The 26,331-nt window shown below is 46.2% G+C and overlaps 1 protein-coding gene across 1 annotated transcript in view; it reads left to right on the top strand.

Annotated features, from left to right (window-relative positions):
* The first annotated feature begins 2,075 nt into the window (after positions 1 to 2,075).
* Positions 2,076 to 26,331, top strand: part of atp2a2b (ATPase sarcoplasmic/endoplasmic reticulum Ca2+ transporting 2b) — a 77,844-nt gene continuing 53,588 nt past the window's right edge. Inside the window, exons 1-6 of the mRNA XM_063210235.1 lie at positions 2,076 to 2,283; positions 2,565 to 2,750; positions 3,499 to 3,516; positions 3,937 to 4,019; positions 10,906 to 11,010; positions 21,950 to 22,088. Coding sequence (XP_063066305.1) covers positions 2,633 to 2,750; positions 3,499 to 3,516; positions 3,937 to 4,019; positions 10,906 to 11,010; positions 21,950 to 22,088 — 463 coding nt within the window. The 5' untranslated portion in view covers positions 2,076 to 2,283; positions 2,565 to 2,632. The remainder of the gene's footprint in view (positions 2,284 to 2,564; positions 2,751 to 3,498; positions 3,517 to 3,936; positions 4,020 to 10,905; positions 11,011 to 21,949; positions 22,089 to 26,331) is intronic.

Below are 26,331 nucleotides of genomic sequence, written 5' to 3'. Positions count from 1 at the left end.
TGCCTATCACTTTCCAATAGGATCATTGTTTACTGTAGATAAGCTGATGATAAGCACATACCGCCACCAAGAGTATACTTGCATGATTGATTCTTATTTATTTACGTTGCTAGATAATTGACCACTGTTAACAGGGTTACAGTAGCATGATCTCAACAGCATGCATACGATACCACGTACTTTCTCTGAAGGAAAATGTTTAATGCACATCATTTCACTCCACGTTGCACTTGCAGGCAGAGACGACTTCAGCTGGGGCCCCAAACGAAATGTCAAAGGAGTGAACATTTGAAAGAAATTTGCCACTACTGTAAATTGTGATGTTATGCTGTTATGTGTGACCTGCCTAGCCTGATGACACAAAAGTTGTCATTGCTGTCATTTCAATACAAGTAGGCCCACATAGCCAGTCATTACGGAGGGTGGTGCGTGGGGATATGGCAGCATGGACTGGTACACACGACACAAAGGGGTATGTTGTTCCGGGTCCAGGGAGATAGGGGGGGGGGGCAGAATTGGGTCCCCATTACATTATATGTATTTGGTAGGGGGCCCTCTCAGATGGGTTTGTCGCAGGCCTGGAGTCAAAACTGTCAGCTACCCTGATCGTATGACCATTCCCAGGGGGGCAAAGGGGAATGGTGTCCCGGGCCCATGGACATGGATCCCCATTACATTGTATGTATTAGGTAGTGGGCCCTCTCAGATGGGTTTTTCCCGGGCCCAGTGAAAGCTGTCAGCAACCCTGATTGTATGACATTCGTGTGATGCCACATTTGAAACCAGACAACAGTTGACAACAGTTGCTGGCCCTGCCGTGGCCATCCGGTAGGGCACTCGCCTGCCATGCGGGTGACCCAGGTTCGATTCCTGACAGGGTCCTTTGCCGAGTCCTCTCCTATTCTTCACTGGAAGCCCCCCCCCCCAAAAAAAGAAACAACAGTTGCTTTGGGTGCTGACAGAGATAATACTGATGGTTTCTCACTCCAACCAGATAACTAGGCCTATATGCTTTTGCAATGCTAGTCCTCTTGAAGTCAACACTGTTTTTCCTGGCGTGCAGGCCTGACTACCTATACTTAGAAGCAAGCCTCACTTGTGATCCGAGTTTAATAGCCTCAGCTGTTTAATTCAAGTGTTTTATAGCTCTAAATAATTACTTGCTTCTTAAACACAAATGTCAGGTTATTATGACTGATTATAGACCAATATAACCAACAAGGGACATATATAGCCTACAGATGAAAGAAGATGGGCTACAGATAGATCAACACACATCATTGCCAATTTCTTTCGTAACAGGGTATTGAAAGAAAGACAGTGAAAGCACAACTGGGAAACTCCAACGTCATTGTGACGCAGCACACAAGTGTTCACTGCACACAACGAAATTGCATTTTTGCCTCACTCATGCAAGCTCCCCCAAGGGAGCAGTGTGGCGGGACAGTACCCTGCTCAGGGTACCTTGGTCATGGAGGATGATGGGGGAGAGCACTGGTTAATTACTCCCCCCAGCAACCTGGCGGGTTGGGAGTCGAACCGGCAACCTTTGAGCTACAAGTCTGACACCCTAACCGCTTACCATGACTGCTCAATGTGTCCATGAATTGCAGGGCTCATGCGTGTTCTTGGGCTATGTCAATTGTTGTCAACACATTACTTAGGCTATAAGGCTTACTCTGCACTGACAAAGTAGGCTAGTCTTAAAGCAAATTGGTAGCAAATTGGTAGGCCTATTTATTTCTGATGCAGCACAGGCTTTTAGGCCTATTTTTATTTAGGCCTATGTAACTTGCAATGAATGCCACATTTTCATTTGCTGTTTTAAAATGTTTATAGGCCTATTGTATTGGCTCATAGCACAGTTGACATTAATATGTGGCTCATCTGTAGGCGTTGAGTCTTCCACATATTTTAACACAATTTAAAAAAGTATTTTCTCAACCGGCATAGTTCTATTCATCATCCATACGAAGCGTCAGCTGATTCGCTCGAACACAGAAACAGACTTGGGAAGGCGAGGGATTTCCGGAGTTGCTCCAGCCAATGAGCGCATTCCACATGCGGACACCGAACGGTGCATGCGGATCAGTGGAGAAGGACAGAAGAGAAACGCGATTGGTGCTGATGGTGATAGTGTGCCCCGGCTCCTTCCAACTGCAACTCAAGGAATGAACTGAAGATACGGCAGGAACCGGAGCATTCACCAGCCTATATTTTTGTTTTCACTCATCAAGCAAGGACCAAGAAAGCCACCGATTGATTTGACCGGTTACTCACAAGGTGCTTAGAAACGAAATACAAACTTAACCGTCTCTTTTGTGGTGCTTAGCTTTCCACGTTCTTTTGTGTAACGAGGGTGCCGACTCCGTTTTACATTAGCCAGTGTTAGCTAGTGAGCTAACCATTAGCATGGTTTCGCAATTAGCTAATGTTAGATGATCAGAAGTAGTCTGCCTGGTTAAGAACTGTGCCCCATTTCTGTGTCTTTATTATCTGGACAACATTTTCCGGCTGACTCCTTTTCATTTTGTCTCAGATTTTTGACGACATTTTGTTGATAGGGATTTGGTCTAGGAGGCGGCAGGGATTGATTCAGTGAAAAACTACTGTCATCCAGCGGCCATCCAGTATGGAGAACGCTCACACGAAGACAGTGGAGGAAGTTTACAGTAACTTCAATGTAAACGAAAGCACCGGTCTGAGCTTAGATCAAGTGAAGAAGCAAAAGGAGAAATATGGACCCAACGGTAAGTCTTGGTTTTATTCATTATGTGGATTAATTCGAAATAGACATTTCCCCCAAAAATGTGTCACAGCGATGATCGGGTTTTGTCTTTGTGTGGTCAACAAGTTTGCCTCCTATTTTGCTCTAGCACACACTACATTATATATTTGGAAGGCCTCTAAAAACTAGTCAGCCTCCATGAACTCGGTTTGAGCTAATACCGGCGTTCTTTGGAAAGGACAAGAGAAGCGAAAATGCTGACGTCACGATGGCGTAGCCTGCGCCCTCGTGGGTCGAGCTAGTGCAGTGAATAGTAGAAACTAGTCCTTTGGTAAAACAAGGTCCTGTTACGCTCCAGGAACAAACACAAAAGCCCCAAACGTCACATTCGTTCATTCACGGTAAACCGTGTATGAATGAAAGTGTAATAGCTAGTTCTTGTGTTTCAAAAAGGCACAACTCGAGTATTCCATGCTGAAGTCTGTCTCGATTAACCATTGATGCAATCAATAAGTAACGAATTGCCCTGTGAGGCGTCCTTTGCTACATTGTAGCGATTTTGACACATGTCCTCAGACTTATGTCGTAGGATGGTTATTATATGGTATTCATCTTGCCTACTGCTTGTCACTTTGTAAACTGTGAGGAACTATAAAAACCTTCCAGTCTCACGATGTAACTTTTGTGTAATTCATTAATATGGTGTTCTCTCAACCTATGCCCCCCCCCCCTCTTATTCCACCCATCCATGCAACCCGTATGGCCAACAGAACTCCCTGCGGAAGAAGGTAAATGGCTAGTTAATCTCTTAATAATTTAAGAAAATAAATGTTGGTTTAGACTGGTTTTACATGTTTGGAGTCTTCCTGCTCTAGTAGCCTAGGTCTTGATGTTATGAAATTAGGTCACGATCATCAGCACAATCTTTTTAAAGACTGCTATTACTGTGTGTGTGTGTGTGTGTGTGTGTGTGTGTGTGTGTGTGTGTGTGTGTGCACGTGTTTGCACTTTCTCACTTGAGCCCCGGACAATTGGCGCCTTACGATACGGCAGCCTCCAGAGCTAGTGTGGGAATGTGAATGTGTATTTGGAAAGCGCCTTGAGTCAACTTCATAGTTGTGATCCTGCACTATATAAATACATGTTGTGTATTGTATTTGTGTTGTATGTTTGCGCTACACACCACATATCCGTTACCTCCCCCATAGGGAAATCGCTATGGGAACTGGTCCTAGAGCAGTTTGAAGACCTTCTCGTGAGGATTCTGCTCTTGGCAGCATGTATATCCTTTGTAAGTATGACGATCCATCCAACCGCATCTCTCCACCACACCACACCTCCACATGCGCGCGCGCGCACGCACACACACACACACACACACACACACACACACACACACACACACACACACACACACACACACTGTTGTGAAGGAGGGACGGCTTTGGCATTTTGACAAATTCAAAAGTGAAGTGCTGAATGGTCATGTGTTTAGAAGGTGCAGGATTCAGTAGAAATATCTGTTAGAAAAAAGGAGACTGTGCCTGATGAATGGTCTAGCACCGAAAGTTTGCAAGTACAATAAAGCTTTGCACAGAAAAATACTTATAGTGTGCACATTGTCTGTAAGTATGACAGTCCATCCAATCGCCTCTCTCCTTCACACCTCCACTTGCACACACACTGTAGTAAGGGAAGGCGTTTGGCATTTTGACAAATTAAAAAGAAAGAAGAAAAGGCAGGCAGCAGGCTGGCAGGCATGTTGAACTGCTTACTCTGCCGGATGAAACAATTTTTGGATCCATCCCATTATTGAGATCAATACTAGGCTGCTGAAGTCACCCCTCAAAAGATGAGTTTCTCTATGGAAGTCCAGCCTACAAGCCAAAAGACTGAGTGACTAGAGTTGAGCAGTGTTGCTGAATCAGTCTCACCGGTTTTGTGCATTTCCTGATACTTGGGGCTGAGATGCAGCCGAGGATATGTCAGTACTGTGTGTATGGGTCAAAGACGTCTTTGTCATTGAGTGTTACGGACACCTTCCGCCGACTGTAACTGCAAAAAAACATGATTTTTAAATTGTTTCAAGTGAATGGATGACAGCCAAGGCTTTCATGAATTGCCTGTAACAATAAATAAATAAAAAGAGTCATGTTTTTTACAGTTACAGTGAGCAGAAGGCATCCGTTACACTGAATGGCAATGCCATTTTTCACGTCTTTGACCCGTATGCACTGTGTAATACAATGACTTTATTACATGACATTTTTTAATTCTGAATTAATGATTCAGAGTTAAATGGTTCTGTCCAGTTCCACTTTGATCTTTCATTTAAGTCCGAATTGTAAAGTGTTTACTTGACGTTTTCTGAGTGGAATTAAGCTTCATTCAGAGGTACAGTGAGTTAATTCTGAATTAGATGTGTCATGTAAACTTAGCCTGTGTTTCTCAACCTTTTTGAAGAAACACCCCCTGTGACCTCATCGTTAACCTCCTGACACCTCATTGACCTCAGCATAAGCATGCCAACTCCCCATTAGTATTAAAAAAATAATAAAATGGGCTAATGCACCCCATGGTAACTAAGCCCCGCCCCTACTCAGGTCTATCCTCCTCAGCGCCCACCTAGGGCTCCTCAATGCCCCTTGGCCCCATTGAGAAACACTAGTGTAATGGGAGAAATTAGCCTTGGTCTTAACACACAAACGGGCGGTATCATAACGACTTAACGATATGACTGGCGGTTGTGACCCCTTCAAGTGTGTGTGGTCTAATGCGGTACGGTGCAGAGTGGAGTGGAATGGCAAGCATGGCACGGTGTTGACAGGCTGTTTAGAGAGCGAGGTCTGCCCCTGTTGCCCCCAGGATAGCATGGATGCCACTGATGGGGGGGGGGGGGGTCAGGTTACAGGAGCAGGTGTCTGCTACTCTCACTCCCTGTGCTTCAACTCAACCCCCCCAACACACACACACACACACACACACACACACCAGGGCTGCTGCTTCTCCCCCAGCTGTTACCCAGGGCTCTGAATAACCCTCCACTCTACCCACCACCAATACCACCATCTTGCACCAACCTACTCTAATGTACACACACACACACACACACACACACACATCCCTTCCCCCCCGCACTGTTTGATGTGTTAGCTGGCAGTGTGATAGTGATGGTTAGTGACGCGTGTGTTTACATGACAAACACAGCCCACACATGCAGACACCTGCAACAGAGCTCCAGAGCTTGGAGAGGACTGGGCTTAAAGGTGCCCTGTGTAATCGGTATATGAAGTATTTCTAGAATTTTCAGAATGGTGCTAGTCCCCGTTTGCGCACCAGTTTCAAAGTGCTGAACAATGAACCGCTCACGTTCATACCTGGCTCTGGACTTTGTGACTGTGTGTTACCCACATTAACCAGCTGATGTCTTGAGTAGGATAGAGTAGAGTATCATTTATTAATCCAGAGGGAAAGTAAGGTAAGTACGTAAGCATACATGCATAAATACAGAGAAAATACACAGACATTGCACATATCATTGAACATATTCACCATACAGCACACGCTTACATACATTTAGCCAAAGTCAGATCTCTCTCTTTCTCACACACATATACAGCTGTGGTTGGTGATGAGAAGAATGAGTGGGTCATGACATGTGCCATAGCTGAGTGATACATGTCTGTTGTTGTCCTGCAACAGTTTAAAGGGAAAAAATTAAAATGAGTATTTTTTTGGTTCGCAATCGCATCACAAACCAACTTTCCCGTTCCCAAACGCTCAGGTTTTCGTCTTGAATACGTCTGTGGGTTATAAATTGTGTGTGGAAATGGGCGTCGCAAATGGGCATTGAGAATCGGCACTGGCACTGTACTCTGTCGGCCTGAATGCACTATCAGAGATGGACTAGATAGTTTGCCCATGAACATGCTCTGCGTGTGCACAGGGGAAAGAATGGCAGCCAACGTTGTGGATGCAAGGAGGAGAGTGTTTGAAAGTGTTGCTTGGACCATTCCCTTCCCTGCGACTCTTTCTCCGTCTCCCACGTTCCCTTGTTTGCCTCTGAGCCCCCTCGCCTCACCTCCCCTCGCCTCGCCCCCCTCCCCTCCTCAGGGAGTCTGCATCTTTTCAAGTCAGCACTTTGACTTAGCAGCCTGCTAAACGCCACACTACCTTTTAAGTGTGTGTCTGCCCTGCACAGTCTGTACGCACAGCACACAAGACGAATGAATACCCCTGTAAAAGCTACGGCATATTTAAGCTGATTGATCATTTGAGCTCTTTGTGGTTTAGATCCATCCAGCCAGCCAGCCCTGTGTTGCCAACCCTTTTGTGCCAGGTTGACAACAGTAACTCTTGTTGTCTTCACGATCAGGGTTTTCCTTATTTTTTTTGTTGCAAATGACGAAAGAAGTCAGATTCTTGAGGGCTGATTTTTTTTTTCTCGTGTTGAGGGCTTTGATTTAGCTGCTCCTTTTGAAAGTAGGTTATCACGGAGTGGCAGCAGGAAGAGCAGAGTTTATGTGTCACACGTCACGTTTCAAGATCTAGCCCAGATCACGTCCCTGAGGAGGCCTAATTGTCAAGAGGGGTGGGGACGGGACAGAAAAAGACGTGTTTTGCAAGTGAAATCAGCTTCTCGTGTTGTGTTGGTAATCTAACTGGACTAGGCCATAATGAAGTAAAGTCGTAGAATGGTTGCAGAGAGGATAATTGCTGATTAATGGTTTAAAGTTATATTTAAATCTTTCTCCCCCTCCCAACAAGTGCATACCGTGATGTGTTAGAATAATTCATGATAACGAACAAACAAAGTGGTATTTTTTTTTTTGCTTGAATAATTAACGCCCCATACCCTGCTATCGTCTTTTCGCATTCACGTCTTTTAATATAGTCCGTGACTCATGGGAGATAAGTGTTGTCCGTATATATGGCCGTCACCGCAGCCGATTGGTCAGCCGGCCAAGAGCATGATTGACAAGAGCGTTTGACTCATCGTTGCATCAAGTCCCATCAGAGAGAGAAAGAGTGGGAGTGGGAGAGATGGATTGATAAAGAGAGAGAGATGCATCAAGTCCCATGAGAGAGAGAGAGAGATGGATAGAGAGCGAGAGGGATGGATAGAGAGCGAGAGGGAGAGATATATATATATAAAGAGAGAAATGGATGATAATCTCGGGGGATGAAAAAAACAGGCATGGTGGGATCTGACATTTTATTTATTTATTAATTTCCCCACTACACCTTCCTTGAATCCCATGACAGTAGGAACATGGGCTGTCCCTGTGAGAACAATTTGCGCTCTGATGAGCGTGGATGAGGTAACATGGGCTCGTAGTTTCATCATGAAGAGGCTGTGGCCGCGCTCTGGTTGTGTAACGACTCTGTTCGTTGGTCTGGTTTTCTCTGAAACAAGTGGCGCTGGTGTAGACAGTGAAGAGAAAAAGAGGATGTATGGAAATGACTAGGCCGGCATCTCTTAGTAGGCCACACATCGCGTCACCTTCATGAATGGTTTACTTTATGGCAGTTTTTGCTTGAATAGTGGAAAGACTAGAAGTCTGCACATTGTAGCTCCGCTTTGAAAATATATTCAAGTCATACAACGTTTCGACCCAACAGGGGTCGTTCATACTCTTCCTCTTATGAAGTTTTTGCTTGAATCCAAGTCTTGCTTATCCTGACAAATTCTTTGCTGCTTTGCACAATCGTTCCGGTATGAAGGACAGCATGGAGTCTACCCTCACCGGACGGACCAGATCATGGTCCCTGTCTCTGCCCAAATCACTTACCCATGTTGTGTGCCCGCTTGAGGTTTTTTTTGTCTTTTGCTTGAGTGGCTGGGTCCACCTTGGCAGCAAGTGTGGTTGAACTTGTCCACCACGGGCCAGGAATGAGGTCAACCTCTACGAGCCTCACGGAGCTGAGCGAGAGAGCTGTCAGAAGGCCAAGTCCTCTCTCTGCTCTGCTGCTAAGAGGCTTGTTTTACTGTGTCTTAAAGCACCACCAAATCTCACCATTCGTCAGACTCCGCTGCCTTGTCACTCTGTTTTTATGCGTGCTGTGCAGTGCTGCTTAGTGCAGTGTCGACAGTGAGTGTTATCACACGGGGCATTTTCAAAAAGGGGCTTTGATTCTCAGCCGATACAGATTGGAGCTTCCTGGTTAACACCAGATGATCTCACAGTTGAGAGGCTGGAGGCTACCAATGCCCATGGCTGTTTATTGGGTGTTGCGAGTGCGTCAATGGGCATATAGGTAGCACATAGCCAATTGTGTCAGTTGTATCTATTCAAAAGCTCTGTGATTGGAGCCCAAGATCTGGTACCCTCGCTGTGGGGTAAATTCCATGCTGTCTTGTTTCAGATCGGAAATGATTGTGCAAAGCAGCATGGGATTTCCCAGGGTAGGTTGGAGTTGCAGTATTGTTGGGAAGCGTAGTTTTGTTCTTTCCTTCTTTCCTCTGTTCCTCCCTTCCCAGCAGTCTGTTGTGTTTACTATGGCTTAAGGGTGACCTCCAGCCTTGGTCGACGCACGCACGCACACACGCACGCACGCACACACACACACACACACACAGGCACGCGCAGATAGCTACGGAGCCGCGCCCTGAATCCCATAAAGCTGCCCTTCCCTTCTCCTTCTCCTTCCTCGGCCACCTGGCGGGTGCGGTGCGGTGTCCTTCCTGTCTCTCCGGCGCGGGTAGAGGGCGGGCGACTGGCAGAGACCAAGGGAGCGGGGGAGGGGGGGCGTCATGAATTAAACATGGCGGGGCCTCGCTGTGCCCGCTGACAAGGGCTGGCAGGGGGGGTGTGTGTGTGTGTTGGTGTGACGACGTGATGGGGTGAGGTGAGAGGAAGTGGTGAAAGGAGCTTGGCAGCAGGGAAGCGAGTAGGGGTTTAGGGAGTAGGGGTTGGTGGTGGGGTGGTTTGTGTGTGTGTGTGTGTGGGAGTAGTAGGGGACGAGGTTGGCAGTTTGGGGGTGGGGGGTGTTGAGGCTAGCGGTTGGCGGCAGCAGGGGGTTACAGGCAGGACACGGCGCCCTGGTGGTGACAGGCCCCACGCTGACACAGCCTCGGCGACGCGGGGGTCAGCTCCGGCCTCCAATTACACCACCACGGCAGATGCAGAGCTTCGTTAAGGGGCGCGCTTTGATATCACATCCCCTCTCGCTGGCTGTGCTGCGTGCGATAGGCACAGACGACGACAAGGACTAGAAAAAAAACAAAAAACAAGCAAACTGCAAAGTCATTTCTCCCCTGCGCTGCGCAGTGTGTTTTTTTTTGTTTTTTCCCTCATCCGTTTTTTCCCTCCTTGTCCCCTGGGGGTCTTTGTTTGATGCCGGCATGCTTTTATCTTGCAGCTCATCAGACGCCGCGCAGCTCTCTTGTTGGGGAGGCCAGGAAAAAGCGTAGAACAAAAAATTAACATGGTTGTCTAGACATTGAAATTTGTTGTCAGCGCTCAAATAGTTCTTTCTACATTGTTTTTCTAAACCCTTTATGATCTGAGCGAGCTTCAAAAATGAGGCAGTCAATTTACCGGTAATGTGTTCCTTCACTGCTGGATACAACATGCATTTTTTTGGTTAAAAGGCTCGATTGATGTTAAAAGTTTTGGTTTTAAAGCTTGGTGGTGTGTTAAATACTTGGCCATCTGAAGGCTTGCGTAAGCCGGAGTGATGTGAAATGTAGCTTTACCCTTGGTGGTGGTGCTGGTGGTGGTGGTGGTGTGGGGGGGATAGATGCGTACACTTAACATACAAGCAGAATTTTTGTTAGTTAAGGTGGTGGGGTGTTAGTCAGCATCAGAAACAAGTCACCATCATCAGTGGATATGATGTGTTGTGCAGTTTCATTTGAAATATGATCTGAAAGTCTAGGTGGTTGGTGGTTCTTGTCCAGGTAGCCACCTTAGCAATAAAGTGCTGGGGGAAACCCTGCATGCATGTGTGTCTTCGTATAGGGCGCCAAAAATCCATTTTAAGAATACCCACTCTCACACAATAGTAAAACATGAGTGTTGTGTCTGTTTCAACAACCTGGGCCCTATACTTCAAAGCTGGTTCAGGAGTAAACCAGGTTAAGTTAAGAAGTACATCGTCTAATAGAAGAGCCTGGAGTCCTCATTTTCTTGAGTTAACTGTGGTTGTTGATGTGTTTGTGCTTGTCCCTGCAGGTGCTGGCGTGGTTCGAGGAGGGGGAGGAGACCATCACAGCCTTCGTGGAGCCCTTCGTCATCCTCCTCATCCTCATCGCTAACGCCATCGTCGGGGTCTGGCAGGTGAGTGTCATGTTTCTCATGTGCAAATGCGCACGTGCGAGCACACACACACACACACACACAGACTCCTTCATTCCACATCTCTTCATTCCACATTACATTACATTTGGCTGACGCTTTTGTTGTGTTTCTTCTACACACACACACACACTCACACACACACACACACACACACACACACACACACACACACACACACACACACACACACACACACACACACACACACACACAGACTCCTCTTCATTCCACATCTCTTCATTCCACATTACATTACATTTGGCTGACGCTTTTGTTGTGTTTCTTCTACACTCACACACTCACACACACACACACACACACACACACACACACACACACACACACACACACACACACACACACACACACACAAACTCACGCACACACACACACACACACACACACAAACTCACACACACAGACTCCACTTCTTTTCACTCCATTACATTACATTTAACTGGCACTTGTCATGTTTCTTACACACACACACACAGACTCCACTCACCTCACCCCTGTGTGAGAATATTGGTGCATTATCCGGGTGGTGTGTGTGTGTGTGTGCCTGTTTATTTTGGCTCAGGAATCTGCATGCAAATGGTTGCATAAGAGCTGTGGTTGAAGTGATGATTCAAGGCACCTGTATCTCAGAGATGAGCCAACACTGGCAGGTCGCTCTCTCTCTCTCTCTCCCTTTCGCTTTGTCTCTACCCCCCCCGCTCACTCTCTCGCTCTCTCTCTCGCGCTCTCTCACACACACACACGAACGAGCACACACACACACACACACACACAATCCTTTTCTCAGTCGTCCCACTCAGTCCTACTACATCTCCTTTTAATTGACTAGATTGCTGTTACCCAGGCCTGACTTCAGGCGCTAGTGTGTAGAGGAGCGGCTTAGTGACTAAGGATGAATGTGTGGGTGTGGTGTGGGTGTGGTAGGGGTGCTGAGGGGTACGTGCTCACGGCACACAAACGGATGACTAGTGGTATCCGACCACTCTGCCTCTTGTGTGCTTGTGTTGGAGCGAGGCCAGTGTTGTCAAAGCGGACGGACAGCAGAGCAGGCAGTTGTGCTGTGTGCGGTGAATCACAGTAGAGCTGTTCTGGATCGGGGGGGGGTTGAGATGAGGGGCTTGTATAACGCTGGTCAGCGCGTGGGGTGGGGGGTGGCGGGGGGGGTTTGAGATGAGGGGCTTGTGTAACGCTGGTCAGCGCGTGGGGGGTGGGGGGTTTGAGATGAGGGGCTTGTATAACGCTGGTCTGTCCACCCCGGACCGGACCGGACCACCTCTGCAGTCATCCTCTCCCCAGCATTGCTGTATCAGCAAGTGTATTCTGTGCTGTGCTGTGTGGTGTTGTGCTGCACTGAGCTGTCAGCTCCAATCTGAGTACTCGTTCTATGGTACTTTCCTGAGATGGAGATCGGAGTGTCTGACTTCCTACATTCAAAACAACGAGTCAATAAACAACCCCCTCCCCTTTCCATCAGCAGGGCTTACAGGTTGCAGACCGTCGCTGCTGCTGCTGCTGCTGCTGCTGCTGCTGCTGCTGCTGTGCCTCTATGAATTCTGATTTGATTTAGGAGGGTTTGGGCGGAGTGAGACTCCTCTTCTCTCCTCTTAGGAGGGTTTGGGAGGGCTGAGACTCCTCTCCTCTCCTCTCCTCTCCTGTCGTCTTAATTCAGGCAAGGCCAAGCGGTGCCAGCTGTTAGCCATCTAAACTACAGCAGGCCACTGGGCCCGCCGGCCTGCAGACACTGGAGCTGGGAGAACTCTACACTGGGAACCACATAGCCTTTGGCTGTTAGTATGGTGCCGCAGAAGCTTAAAATAGGACTCTTGTTTCTGAAAAGTGTGTGTGCGTGTGTGTTCCCCCTTGTCTTCCTCATGTGAGTCACTGGTTGACTTCGGGTTACAAGTCCAGTCCAACATAACTCCCTTTCCCACTCTCAGGCTCCCATCCACCTCCCCTTTCCCAACTCCAGTACATATTCACCTCCTAATGTCATGTGATTGTTGTGTAGTTATTAGTCATGTAGCTAATGCTCCTCCTGTTAATGTTTTGGCCTTTGGTGCGTGAGGCGTGCAATGAGCTACGTTCCTCCTCGTTCCTGGAGTGTGAAATGGCAGATGAGGCCATGGGTGCTGGCTGAGGAAACCAGGGTAATTCTAGAACACATATCTGGAAGTTCTGGCTGAGTTCCAGAACTACTCACATCTTCATGCACTCCAAATTCCTTTGAGCAATGTTTGACCCCGGTGTGTGTGGGTGATTGGTTTTTTTGTTATTTTTTTTCCAGCTGGAGTTTGAATTCCAGCCACATTTGGGCCCAAGTGTAAACAAGTTGTGCCTTTGCAAATAAAATCCCTCCTGAGTTCAGAGAGAGAAAGAGACAAAACACCTCCGGGCTCTCCTATCCCTTTCTATTGTGGAGTGTTTTTACCAGCTAAACTTGAAAATGTTAGGCAATAGGCTGAAGATAGATGAGCAGTCCCATTAGTCTACTCTATTACGCACTCGAACACACACGTTCAAACACGTTAACACAGACACGCGCACATGTTCTTTCACACGTTTTAAACACATTTATACACACACACATACACACTCACACATACACACACACACACACACACACACAGAGACACACACACATACACACTCACACATACAGAACTCTCAGTGGAGATGAGAGCCTATATACCTCCTCAGCCATGGAAGCCCTCATATCAGACCCGTGGCCCAGTTTGTGGGCTGTGGACTTATTTTAGCTTTGGTCCACATTCATTAAGGGGGACAGCCTATACAGAGTCCTCTGGAGACGCCACACACACACACACACACACACACACACACACACACACACACACACACACACACACACACACACACACACACACACACACACACACTTGATTATCTCAAACACGCTTGCACAGAAGTGCTGGGAAAAGCTGTTTTCCATCATGTTTTGTTCAAGTTTCTTGCGTGATCCCAATGTTCAGTGCTTCCAATTAGACATAGGTGGCAGATTCACTTAGGTTGTCTTCACTGGGTGAAAAACAAAGTGCACAACTCAATTTGCCCCAGGTATTTTCAGAATTGGCCCACATTGTTGTTGTTTTTTTTTAGCTCTGAGAGGGATGCCGTGTGGGGACTGGGTGCACAGAGGCCATTCTGTTTTTTTTCTCTGTGAAGTCTGGATGAAAGTTTGCAAAGGGAGGGAACAGTCTCTGGCTTTTCCCCCCAAAAATAGTTTTCAGAGGTTATGGCGCTCAGTACTTGCCAACGGCAATCTGACACAGAGCTCTGGAGAGGCCTGAATCAAAACAAGAGCTTGGATCAAATAAGACATGTAGTACGAATCAGAAGTCTGGGAGGTGGAGAGGCAACAGCTGAAAATGGTCTGACCACATTTCCTTTTCTGGCTGCCTGCTGTGCATTTCTTTTGGTCACTCATGCTGCTTTTAAGGTTTATTTGGGCATTAAGGCAATCAGTTAGTTCAGGAGGTGCTTCAGCTCTCCTTTTTTGTTTTGTTTTTGTGAAGACAGTGATAGAAAGCGAGTAGGGAGAGATACAGGGAAGGACCGGCAAAGGACCCTGGCCAGGAATTGAACCCGGGCCAGCCGCACAGGGCCCCACCGCCAAGCCACGTCAGGGCCTTCAGCTCTCTTCATTCCAAACATTTTCACACACCAAGTCGTTTTGGAAGTGATGTTTATTTTAGGCTTTACTTATATGATGCGCAAGGACTTGGTTGTTAGCAGAGAGATGGGGTAAGAAGATTGGGGAAATGAATGATCTGCGGTAGTCATACTCAAGCCCGGGTTTCCCGTCTGTGTGATACCAGTGCCTTAGCCAACTGCACGATGCCATCCCCATTTACCCTCTTTGTCTTCTGAACGCTACCTCCAATGGTACCCCACTCCAGTGCTGGTAACGGCAGACTACACTGTTGTTCAGGATGGGGTCTCTGGGGGCAGGTGCTGTGGCGCAGCGCTGTGCGCTAAGTGCCCTACCCCATCTTTCTCTCACAATAGTTTCCGGTCTCCTTTCATACTCTCCTGTCATAATAAAGGCCAAAAAGCCCCAAATACTTTTTTTTTAAAAAGCCTGCGGTCTCTGTAAATCACAAGTTGTGGTAGGGTACAGTAGCCCCCCCTACCATACCTTTCCCCTCCTCTCATCTCCAGTTGAGTTTAGTTTATTTGACAGGGACAATGTACAGGACAGTTCCATTACCAGAGTGAGCTACAAAGCTAAATTACATATGTGGTCCCTGGGCAGAGCCAGTAGGTTCTAGAACTGGCTCATCAAAAGATTTAGGATGTTGTAAAGCCTCTCCTCACGAATCTTATGTGCCCAGTCTCTGGGCAACCAGACCATCTGAAGATGTTACAAAGGTAGCGTTGGCCTCCAGATGAACTGAACTAAACTGAATTGAGCTGAGCTGTGTGCCCTTGTTTTATACACTTGGTATGCTGTTGGCATGGCATGTTTGGTGTGAAAGCTTGGCCAAGCGCTCAGTGAATGGGGGGTGTTGCTGCTAGCCTGTCGAGGCTTGATCTTAAAGTCAGGCGTTAACTGCCTGAGGACGGTTGTAGAGCCCTATAAACGGCACTAGTAGTGGCCAACTTGGCACCGATGGCTGCTCTAGAGTTACCTGGTGTGACCATCCAGCTAACGGTCTCTGGGCTTTCCTGGCCGTGATTGAACCATCCAACCCCTTAAGACACTACGCCTGTTTTAACTTGACTGTTACCAGAATGTCCAATGACCAAGTCGTATTATTACCAAATGCCATGTGTGCTGTCATAGTGGTGTTGAAATATGGTAGTTATCTTTTTTTGCAGTGAGTATTACAGTGGCGGGATGATTAAACCATCCTTTATTTCTCTAAGCTTACAACTTGGTGGCACGTTTAGCCCGTTTAGCCCAAGTTGTATTAGTTTAGACTGTGTGTATGGTATGCATAGGTCTTGTACTTGACCATATGCTTGCTACGGCAGTCGTGTAATGTGTAATGTAATCGAGAGTTGTGTGACCAATTGCAGTTTTGGTTTGCGATGTCAATACTCTGGTAATAAAAGGTGAGTATTGAATTAGAAAAGGCCAAGTCATCATCAATGTAGTGTATGTCCATGTATGAGTACTGTCTATGTCCTTACCTAGATTAGTCTATGTCTGCATGGGAAAGCAAGAAACGAAATTTCAAATTCTTTGTATGACCAGTGCATGTAAAGAAATCGACAATAAAACCAACTTGACTTGACTTGTATGTGCTGCCATTTGAAGATGGCATATGAGGGGGCCTGGAGGAACATAGACACTGCATTCAGGCTCTTGAGGTTTTAGGTTTTCATTAAAAATAGTGGTATGTAAGAGCTGAATGAACACATTGTAATTAAGGATCGACCGATATATATAAAAGCACCAAGACACTTAATTTTTTTATTACTTGATTGTGAGACATTACTTGATTTGTTAGAGTGGGTGTTTAAATGTTACAAGTTCTACCTGAATTTGATAATGTTAAAGGAATGTTTATTTTTAACTTGAGACCTGGAATATTTGTCATTTTTTAACCTTTTTTTTAACCCATATCCCCAAGTATCGGGTATCGGAAATCGCGTATCGTCCAAGGGTGATGAAAAATAAATCTGTATCGCATCAGCCATTAAAAAACCTGTATCGGTCGACCCCTAATTCTAATGCAAGATGATGGCCTTAGCTTTTAAATGCACTTCATATTTTTATGTGCTTTTGGAGGCTGAGATATTTAGGTTTTTATAGGTTGAGGGCAGCTTTTCCCAAAAAGGGCTTAGGCACTCAGCAGGTGTTTTTTTTGCAGGTGCCTTAGACTTAAATGGGTTAAGATCCCAGACGGACCAGAGGAGGTAAAGTGTGCACTCAGGTAGGGCTGCACGATATTAGAAAAATATGTGATGCACGATAACATGCCATTCTACACTTTTTCATGTAGAAAACAGCTGAGAGCAATGTTTTATTTCCAACATTATTTTTTATTAGGAAAAAGCATGGCTAATAAACAGCATCAACTTAATGTCTGCATTTTAATACATTTTTGAAAACAAATTCACCAAATTTGCTATTATTGAAAATTAAAAACGTTTTGCGATATGTGCGTAACTTTCGTAGTCCGTGTATTGCAAGCTGTGATAGCGCAATATCGATACATTTTCGATATATTGTGCAGCCCTACACTTAGGTTGACTGTAGACAATGGAGAGCAGAACCAGTCTGCCTGTTACAACACTCAGGATAACTGTAGTAGGCCATGGAGAGCAGAAACAGTCTGCCTGTTACAAGGCTGCTGCCCAGACAGCCCATCGCCCGTTGGCATCAATTCCTATTTCACTCTGAAGCAATTTCCTTACTGTGTGCAATGGCCCCCGAATGTCCCTGCACCAGTGAGTTGAAGAATGAGTTAAGGCTATTATTAGTTTCCTGTCTGATTTTTGGGTATTGCCCAAACTGCACTCCACTTCCCACCCTTTTTTGTGATGGAAGAGGTTTCTGAATGGAGCTTTTGGCTGTGGATGTGGTTCTACGCTTGGCCCCTTACCCTCCACCCCCCTGCCCTGCCGCAGAGTATCCTCCTGATGGCACGTCTACACGTTGTGCCGTTTCTGTCGGCTTTTATTAGTATTTATTTGCTCTCTCCTCTTTGTTGTCTAAGTGGTGGTGGATCATTGACTACGGGTCGGTGTGCCAAATGTTTCCGTCACCATGCTGCCGTTAGCCTCATTGATTTCGCATCCAATACACGCTGGGACGGGGGGGAGGTTTAATTGTTGAGAGCCTGCAGCCTACATCAAACTGCTGTACTGCCTCCTCTCTGTGTTGGTCTTCACAAAGGATGGTAATCTGGAAGCCTTATTAAAAAATATATAAAAACTAGAAGCACTCAGAAAGCGCAGACCTCCACCAAGGAAACTGCTAAATAGAACATTTAACTATTTTACACCCTAAAGGTCAGATTAGACTTCAGCAACTGCGAGCGTGAAAAGTCGCGTGGGAGTGGCCACGAACCAATTTTGTATTCATGCATCTGCGAGGTCCGAGGTCTCGTTGCCAGCCACATTTGAAATTGCGCGATTAGGCTACTTTCACTACATTGTAAGCACTGCGGTCATTATTAAGCAATGTTGCTTTCTATCCCGGTTAGCTAGGTATTTTCACACAAATTGCAAAGGCAATGCAGTGGTATCATTATTTGACATACCCAGTCTGTTTTCACGAGCAGAAAATGCAAGCATGTAAAGACAGTTGATTCTGCCGATGTGTGTTTACATTCGGTGGAGGAACGGTAGTAAAACCGCAGGCATTGTGCCACGAGTGTTCAACTGATGCATTGTTTGTTACTTAGCTTAGCTTCGTGTATTTACACACATTTACACACAAGGCATTAATAAAGTTTTTAACAGAATACAGCTCTGCTCTCGCAAACTACTGGCATTGCGCTGCCACAAGAACAGAACAAGGAAGTAGCGAGACGACCAATCATAGTGCCTTTTTGTCTGCGTACTCCGCGTCCGTCCGACGGATAGTTAGAATTTTTTCGAGGCGCTAGACGACGGGCGCAGAGCCTCTGAGAGGGGGGCGTGGACTCGCATAGACAGAAAACGGACGGACGCAGATTCTATGCGAGCGAAGCATAAATCTAGCTTAAGTCTTCATGCCTTCTTTTTGTGGAGTCCCCGCAGTTCAATTTCTGGTCACTAGGGGCGTCTAGATATAGGCCAGCAATGGTAAAGAATCTTCTAAAAAGTCCTGGGGCCTCATTTATCAAGCATTCTTAGGAACAGATCTGTGCGTAAAGCGTGCGTGCGATCATTTCTGAGCAAAGTGTGGGATTTATGAACATGTAAGTTACTGAACGTAGAAATGTGCCTAAATCTACGCACACCTCAGACCATGCGTGCGAGTGGAAGAAACATGAAATTGCAAATAATTTTTCTGTACTTGCGAACATTCAAAATTTCACTCGTAAGACACAATTTAGAAGACATTCTACGAACTGATGATAAATTAGGCCCCTGGTTCCGGTTCGTGACACGAATCACCACCAGAATTTAATCACATTTTCCTTAGGTCATTATCAACAAATCTATAAAGTTTCGTCCAAATCTGTTTATTAGTTTTTGAGTTATGCTGCAGACAGACAGACAGACAGACAGACAGACAGACAGACAGACAGACAGACAGACAGACAGACAGACAGACAGACAGACAGACAGACAGACAGACAGACAGACAGACAGACAGACAGACAGACAGACAGACAGACAGACAGACAGACAGACAGACAGACAGACAGACAGACAGACATTACCTCCTTGGCGGAGGTAAATGTGATGTCCACACATTTGCTACTGCTACAAACTCTGAGGACATTTTATTGTAGCGTTGTATGCCTCTTTTTCTCTTCCTCCACCTGTGTTTTGAATGTGCGCAACACTTAAATCTTCACTTCAGTAAACTGTAGGCCCTGAAACTTCTCAGCTTTAGCCCAGTAGTGGAGTGTCATCATAATGTCCTTTTGTGTAGTGCTTAGAGAGAAACTGTTAATGTTTCTCAACGGGGGCGGTACAGCCCCCCAGGAGCTCTAGGGCGGGGGTGTTGAGAAGGATACAGTTGAGAGGGGGGCGGTGCTTAGTTGTTACTGGGGTTATTTATCCGTTAAAATGTTTGAATATTAAGTGGGGCGTTGGTGGGCTTATGATGAGGTCAAGGGTGCGTTGGCAGGCTTATGATGAAGTCAAGGGGGCGTTGGCAGGCTTAGGATGAGGTCAAGGGGGCGTTGGCAGGCTTAGGATGAGGTCAAGGGGGCGTTGGCAGGCTTAGGATGAGGTCAAGGGGGCGTTGGGAAGCTTAGGATGAGGTCATGGGGGCGTTGGGAAGCTTAGGATGAGGTCCAGGGGGTGTTTGTTCAAAAGAGTTTGAGAACCACTGGTGTAGCGCTTCAAAAGAGAAACTGTTAGTGGGACAAGCGGATGGTTGGAGCGGACATGGCTTGTTGAGTCAGTTGGTCGTCGTGGGGACGTGTTGCGACACACAACGGTTTCATTTCCCCCTGGCTTTTGTTAACCAAAGTAGTAGTAGTGACTCTCAGTGTAGTTGGCTGGCCGGTCGTACACCGGGTCCTCTCTTTTGATTTTGGAAGAGTGTTGCAGTTAACCCCTCCCTGTCCCTCCCACAGCACTTGTTCAGTCGCCCAAGTGGTAGAGTGGAGTAGTAGACTGTTTCTGCAGAATAATTGAAGGTGCACTCTGTAGGATTGTGGCCGGAGTAGGTATTGCTAATATGCTGTGCATCGAGACGGTCCTGCCTATTCCCAATTTTGATCTTTTCATGAATATTTACTATTGAATAATAAACACATTTTTACTAGCATGACGCCACAAAGTACAACAAAGACTGCACAAATCCAACATATCAATCAGTCACTCATTGCACACATCTGTCTGCCTACAGAAATAGCATCACTTAACCTTCAAAATAGAATTCTGGTGAAGTCCCAGAGTCATTACCCTAATGACAGTCCTGACGTCAGCAGTAGCGTGGCTGCTCTCCTGCCTGCTCTGTATTCGCATGGTCCCCCCTCCCTCTCTGTAGCTTTGAAAGGCAATGCTGTGGATCAAGCCACAATCCAAACAGACCCGTAGGCTCCCATTAACCCTCTGTGTCCCCCCAAGGGACCCTTTCCACTCCACAAGGTCACTGCAAGGTCACACACACACACACACACACACACACACACACACACACACACACACACACACACACACACACACACACACACACACACACACACACACACACACACACACACACACACACACAATTACACCGGAACTTGGGGACACAGAGCTGTGGATGGAACTTTGGGACCGTCACCGCAAGGAAGGATTGAAGTGGGACTGACGCCAAGCCTGATTGAATGGCGTCACGCGGCGTGCGGCAGTGCCATGATCTGACCTTTTGCCGTTTTATGAGCGTGCGTTCCCAGGCTGGCTGGCTGGAAAGAGGGTGGGTGGGTGAGATGGGAGAGGTGTGGGGGTTGTAGGTGGGGGTGCTTGCTGCATGATGTGTTGTGGTAACAAAACGTCAGAGGCTGGCCGGCCGGTAAGTCTCTGGCTCTCAGTGACCCGGCACCAATCAGTGTTGAGGCTGAAGGGGGGGGCTATTTTCTGCTGTTTGTTTGCTTTGGCACAGGGCAGGCCCTCTCGACACGACTGGCCACTTCCCACACTCCCACCACCAGCATCCCATCTAATACACCGCCTGCAAGCTATCCATGCTGCACATCCACCCTGTGTGTGTGTCTGTGTGTGTGTCTGTGTGTGTGACACTGTGCGTGACACTGTCTGTGTGACACTGTGTGTGTGACTCTGTGTGTGTGACACTGTGTGCGTGACACTGTGTCCGTGTTTGTCTTTGTGTGAGATCGATGCTGCACACCAGGCATCATGAGGCTGCGTCACCTACTGATGGAGATGTCAGGGTGGCTGTAGTGGCTTTTACCCCATTGTTCAGTTTTATTTTCATGAACTTTTTCTACTATTGAATTGATTTGTTTTCTTTTATATTCATTTTGATTGGGAAAGGTTCGGCAAATGACCTCAGGGCCGGAATCGAACCCGGGTCACCGCTGCAGTTAGCAGTGGAGTGCCCAGCCGATTGAGCCAAAAATGTGCTACTCACATCACTGTGGTATGTTCGCGGTCTGTCTCTTTTGGTAGGAGCGCAATGCGTAGAACGCCATCAAAGTGTAGCAGTCGAGTGCCCAGCTGATTGAGCCGTGGCTGGGCCACAACTCTGTACATTTTTTAAAAAAAAACAGTTTTTTGCTAATCCCATCCATCCCTGTGGTGTCTTATCTCTCTTTAGGAGCGCAATGCGGAGAACGCCATCGAGGCGCTGAAGGAGTACGAGCCGGAGATGGGCAAGGTGTACCGGCAGGACAGGAAGAGCGTCCAGCGCATCAAGGCCCGAGACATCGTCCCCGGAGACATCGTGGAGGTGGCCGGTGAGGAACAAACTTCAGTACACACTTGCGTGCACTCGCGTGCACTCACACACACACACACACACACACACACACACACACACACACACACACGGGTGGGGGTGGAGCAGAAGATTACAGCGGAAAAGGGGCGGTGCTCAGTTGCCATGGCCGGGGGGCATTAGTCCATTTTATTTTTTAATACCAAGGGGGGCGGGGGCAGGCTTATGATGGGGTCAGGAAGGCGTTTGTTTTGCTCTAAACAGATGACTGCTTTCACATTTCAATGTCTAAAGTGTGTCTCCATTTCCATTCAAGGTAGCACTGTGTGATAATGTGACTGAGCCATGCATTAGTTTGAAATGTGTTGTCACATATGGGTCAAGGAGATGCCCATCAGGGGTGAATTTCTCAAAACCAAAGTTGCTTACTACATTAGCTACTTTGTTGTTTTCAATGCATTTTCCCATTGGCAACTACCAAAGTTGCTAACAGGCTAACAACTTCTCTTTTGAGAAACTCACCCCAGATTAGTCAGTATATTCCTATTCAGATCGGTCTCCTTTTAAGCACAGGCGATCCTCTGCCATCCTATGAACTATAGCATATACTGTGTTTGTCTTGTGCTATCGGTGTGTTGTGGCTTCATGGAGGATAAGCCAGCAAGAACCTCACGGAGGAATGTTGGGGCGATGAAAGTTTGTGCTCCAGTTGAATGTACTGCATATTTTTGTTAAGAATCTCCTGGTTTTAGAACGCATTGTTTTAATTTATAGAATGTATAGATTGTTATACGTAGAATGTGAAGTTTTAATGTCTCCCAGTGGTCTCTGGCAGACGGATACCCCTGGTGCATCTAAAGTAGTGTTTCTCACCGGGGGCCCCACAGCCCCCCAGGGGGGGCGTTAGGGAGGATAAAGCTGTGAGGGGCCGTTACTTAGTTGCAATTGGGAAGCTTTAGTTTCATTTTATTTTGCTATTGTTACGCTTACGGTGAGGTCCAGTCAGGGGGCTCTGGGAGGATTATGATGAGGTCCAGGGGGTGTTTATTCAATAAGATTGTCCTCGATTGTAAGTCGCTTTGGTTAAAAAAGCGTCTGCCCAAAGCAATGTAATCTAAGATTGAGAAGCACTGAGAGCCTCTAAAGGGAGCCCTGGTTAGCCTCACAGCTCTGTGCAGGTTTACAGGTCCTAATGCATCTCAAGGGTGTTTACACTGGGTGTCTGCTCTGGTGTCGTGTAGTGCAGGAGGTTATTCAGACACCTTGAGAGAGCCTTGTCTTGTCTCCTCTCCTCTCCTTGCCTGCAACGTACAAACCTTTTCAAATATAGTATTGCGTGCTCTTATTAGATTTACACAGTTGATGAAGTCATTTGAAGCGAGGAGGTGATTTAGACATTTTGAGAGTGCTGGTTGGTTTCACACGAGCCCTCGTCGTGTCCCCTCTCCCCTCCTCTCTTCTTCTCCCTGCCTTTCTCCGTCACTGTGCCACGTACAAACCTTTTCAAATGTAGTGTTGCGTGCTCTTATTAGATTTATACAGTTGACGAAGCCATTTGAGGCGAGGGGCATGTTATTTAATGACCGCAACATGGTCCCAATTGAGAAATGTAGTTAGTCGCGCTCCAAAGCCCCAACTAGCTAATAGCCTCAGTTTGCCTTTAAGACTTCCAAGACGTTTCAAGCTTATTGAATTTGGTGATGGATCATCTGTTTAGAAGGTGCAGGATTCAGTTGAAGTTTCTGTACAAAAAGAAGACATTCGCACACTTGGGGTCTTTTCTGTGCAAAGCTTTACTTGACTTGCACTTACTTACTTGACTTGACTTTTTTTTTCTGCAGAAGCTTATTAAATTTGCCACATTTGGGGAAAAAACAACTCATAAATGATTAACAGTCTGCTCCTCTTGAAGGGGTCTTATTCAGCAGGTTTTTTATTTTCCTAACTGACCTTAAACCTCTGCTGTTTAGTCTGCTTGTGCTGCAGATATTTTAGTGTGAAGCTTTGAATTGAAAATTTGTGAATAGTTTGTGTTTAAAAAAAACACAGAGCTTCAATTCAAAGCTTCACACAACTTACAAGGATTTAAATTAAAATGGAATTCTGAGGCAGCTGGTAAACTTGTGATTTCAAGTTACAACACTTTTTTCACGGTTTTATAGCAGAATGAATTAACTGTATAAGTCATCATGACTTACCACTGATCTCACTGTTTACAGTGTGCTGCTTAGTCTGCTGGTGGTTCAGATATATTAGTGGGCTGGTCTTGTCTCGCCTGTGTGCTGCATGCTGTACATACTGATCCAGTGCTTAGTGCTTATATGTGTACAGTACAGTACATGTCGTGTTGCTGCTGCGCTTTGTGGACTGTCTGTACGCATCACAGGCTCTAGCTGCGATTTGTTTTAGGAGTGGAAAATCGAAGACGACTAGCTAGCTGCATCACAATTCAAGATTCTTTTAATGGTCCCGAAGGAAAGTTGTCTTGGACATGCATAGCTGCCACATACACACAACACTGATACACATGACGACAAAAAACAACAATAAATACGCATGCATGCATACATACATACATACATACATACATACATACATACATACATACATACATACATACATACATACATACATACATACATACATACATACATACATACATACATACATACATACATACATACATACATACATACATACATACATACATACATACATACATACATACATAGAGATCCTCATAGAGATACTCAGGTGCATATCTACTACAGCCTACCACACACATACATGGCATTACAGGATGGTAATTGTTAACGACCTGCGTTCAGTAGGTTAACAGAAACAGGGACAAAAGAAAACCTATACCTATTCAAAAACCTTTTCTTGTTTTTAACTGGTACTCTGAATCGCCTGCCAGAGGGTAGCAGCTCATATTCTGGGTTCAGAGCATTGATTGTGATTGATTGATTGTGTGCGCGTGCGTTTAGGGGGAGAGGTGCATGAGCTGGATCACAGCGAAGTGGGTGTGTGTCTGTCTGTGTGTGTTTGCGCATGTGTGCGCTTTGGTTTGAAGTGCGTGTGCGTGCGTCCGTGCATGTCCTATGCTGCATCCAGACCAAGGGCGACCTACACTGCCTGGTAGCGGAGGGAGCTGAAGAAATTTCGCCATGAATTCGCTTTATTCGCTCTGGACGTGACACAAATGTTTGATTTAGCTAATCATGGCTCTGGCTTGACAGCCTGGGACATTCAGAGATATGAACATTTCAATTGGTTTTCGCCGAACTACGTCAAAGCTCATTACCATAATATAATAATACATTTTATTTAAAATCGCCTTTCTAAAACAAGACACATGGACCGATTGAAAAACTAAAAAAATAAAACAAAATAGAGTAAAACAAACACTCATAAAGAATAGGCCAATTGAAACAGATGGGTTTTTAGTCTGCATTTGAACTGGGGTAATGAGTCAATAATGTATGAGTAATAATGAGTCATTAGTATGTTCTTAGTATGTCATTAGTATGTTGTCATCAGTGGGCATTTCAGGCAGGAGTCTCCTCTCCACCACTCCTCCCGCCTTTCCCACTCGTATCCTCACTCTCCTCATCTCTAATCCCTACATTAGTAGCACCCAGGTGAGGCTGCAGCTTATGCAATACCCTTTAGAAAATGCGCACATATACACACGCACACACACACACACACACACACACACACACACACACACACACACACACACATATGCACACACGCACACACACATTTGCACACACAGAGAAAGAAGAGCAGCTTCAGGGTCACTCTGGTTTGAATATTTACACACACAATGCGCTGTGTGGGTGTATTCGAGTGCGTGCGTGTGTGCTTATGCCTATTTTGCCAAAAAAATAAGAGGAGGAGAGAAAGAGCTGGCACAGAAAAGATGATGTTCTTGTGGAGGCAGAAGAGATGAAGGGAGAGGAGAAGAGTGAGGGAGGACAAAGAGAGAACACAAGAGAAGAGGGAGAGAGCGAGAGGAAAGACAGAGAAAAAGGAAGAGAAAAAACCCAAAGTTGTCCCCTCAGGGGTTTTCATTCTTGGTTGCCTTACAAGTTCTGCCTCCAATAGTTATTTTTTCGTTTTGCTTTTCCATTTTTGTCTCTAGTTTTTTTCCCCCATCTCTCCCTGGGTCTCTATCCATCTTAGCCTGGTTTCCTATTGGCTAGACTCCCTTCTTGCGTCACAGACTATAGTTCTGAAATCCCCCCTTCCCCTCT

The sequence above is a fragment of the Engraulis encrasicolus genome, chromosome 11 (genome assembly GCF_034702125.1).
Source record: "Engraulis encrasicolus isolate BLACKSEA-1 chromosome 11, IST_EnEncr_1.0, whole genome shotgun sequence".
NCBI classification, from domain to species: Eukaryota; Metazoa; Chordata; class Actinopteri; order Clupeiformes; family Engraulidae; genus Engraulis; species Engraulis encrasicolus.
Note: the sequence above shows the minus strand (reverse complement) of the source record. Positions and strands in the feature narration are given on the sequence as shown.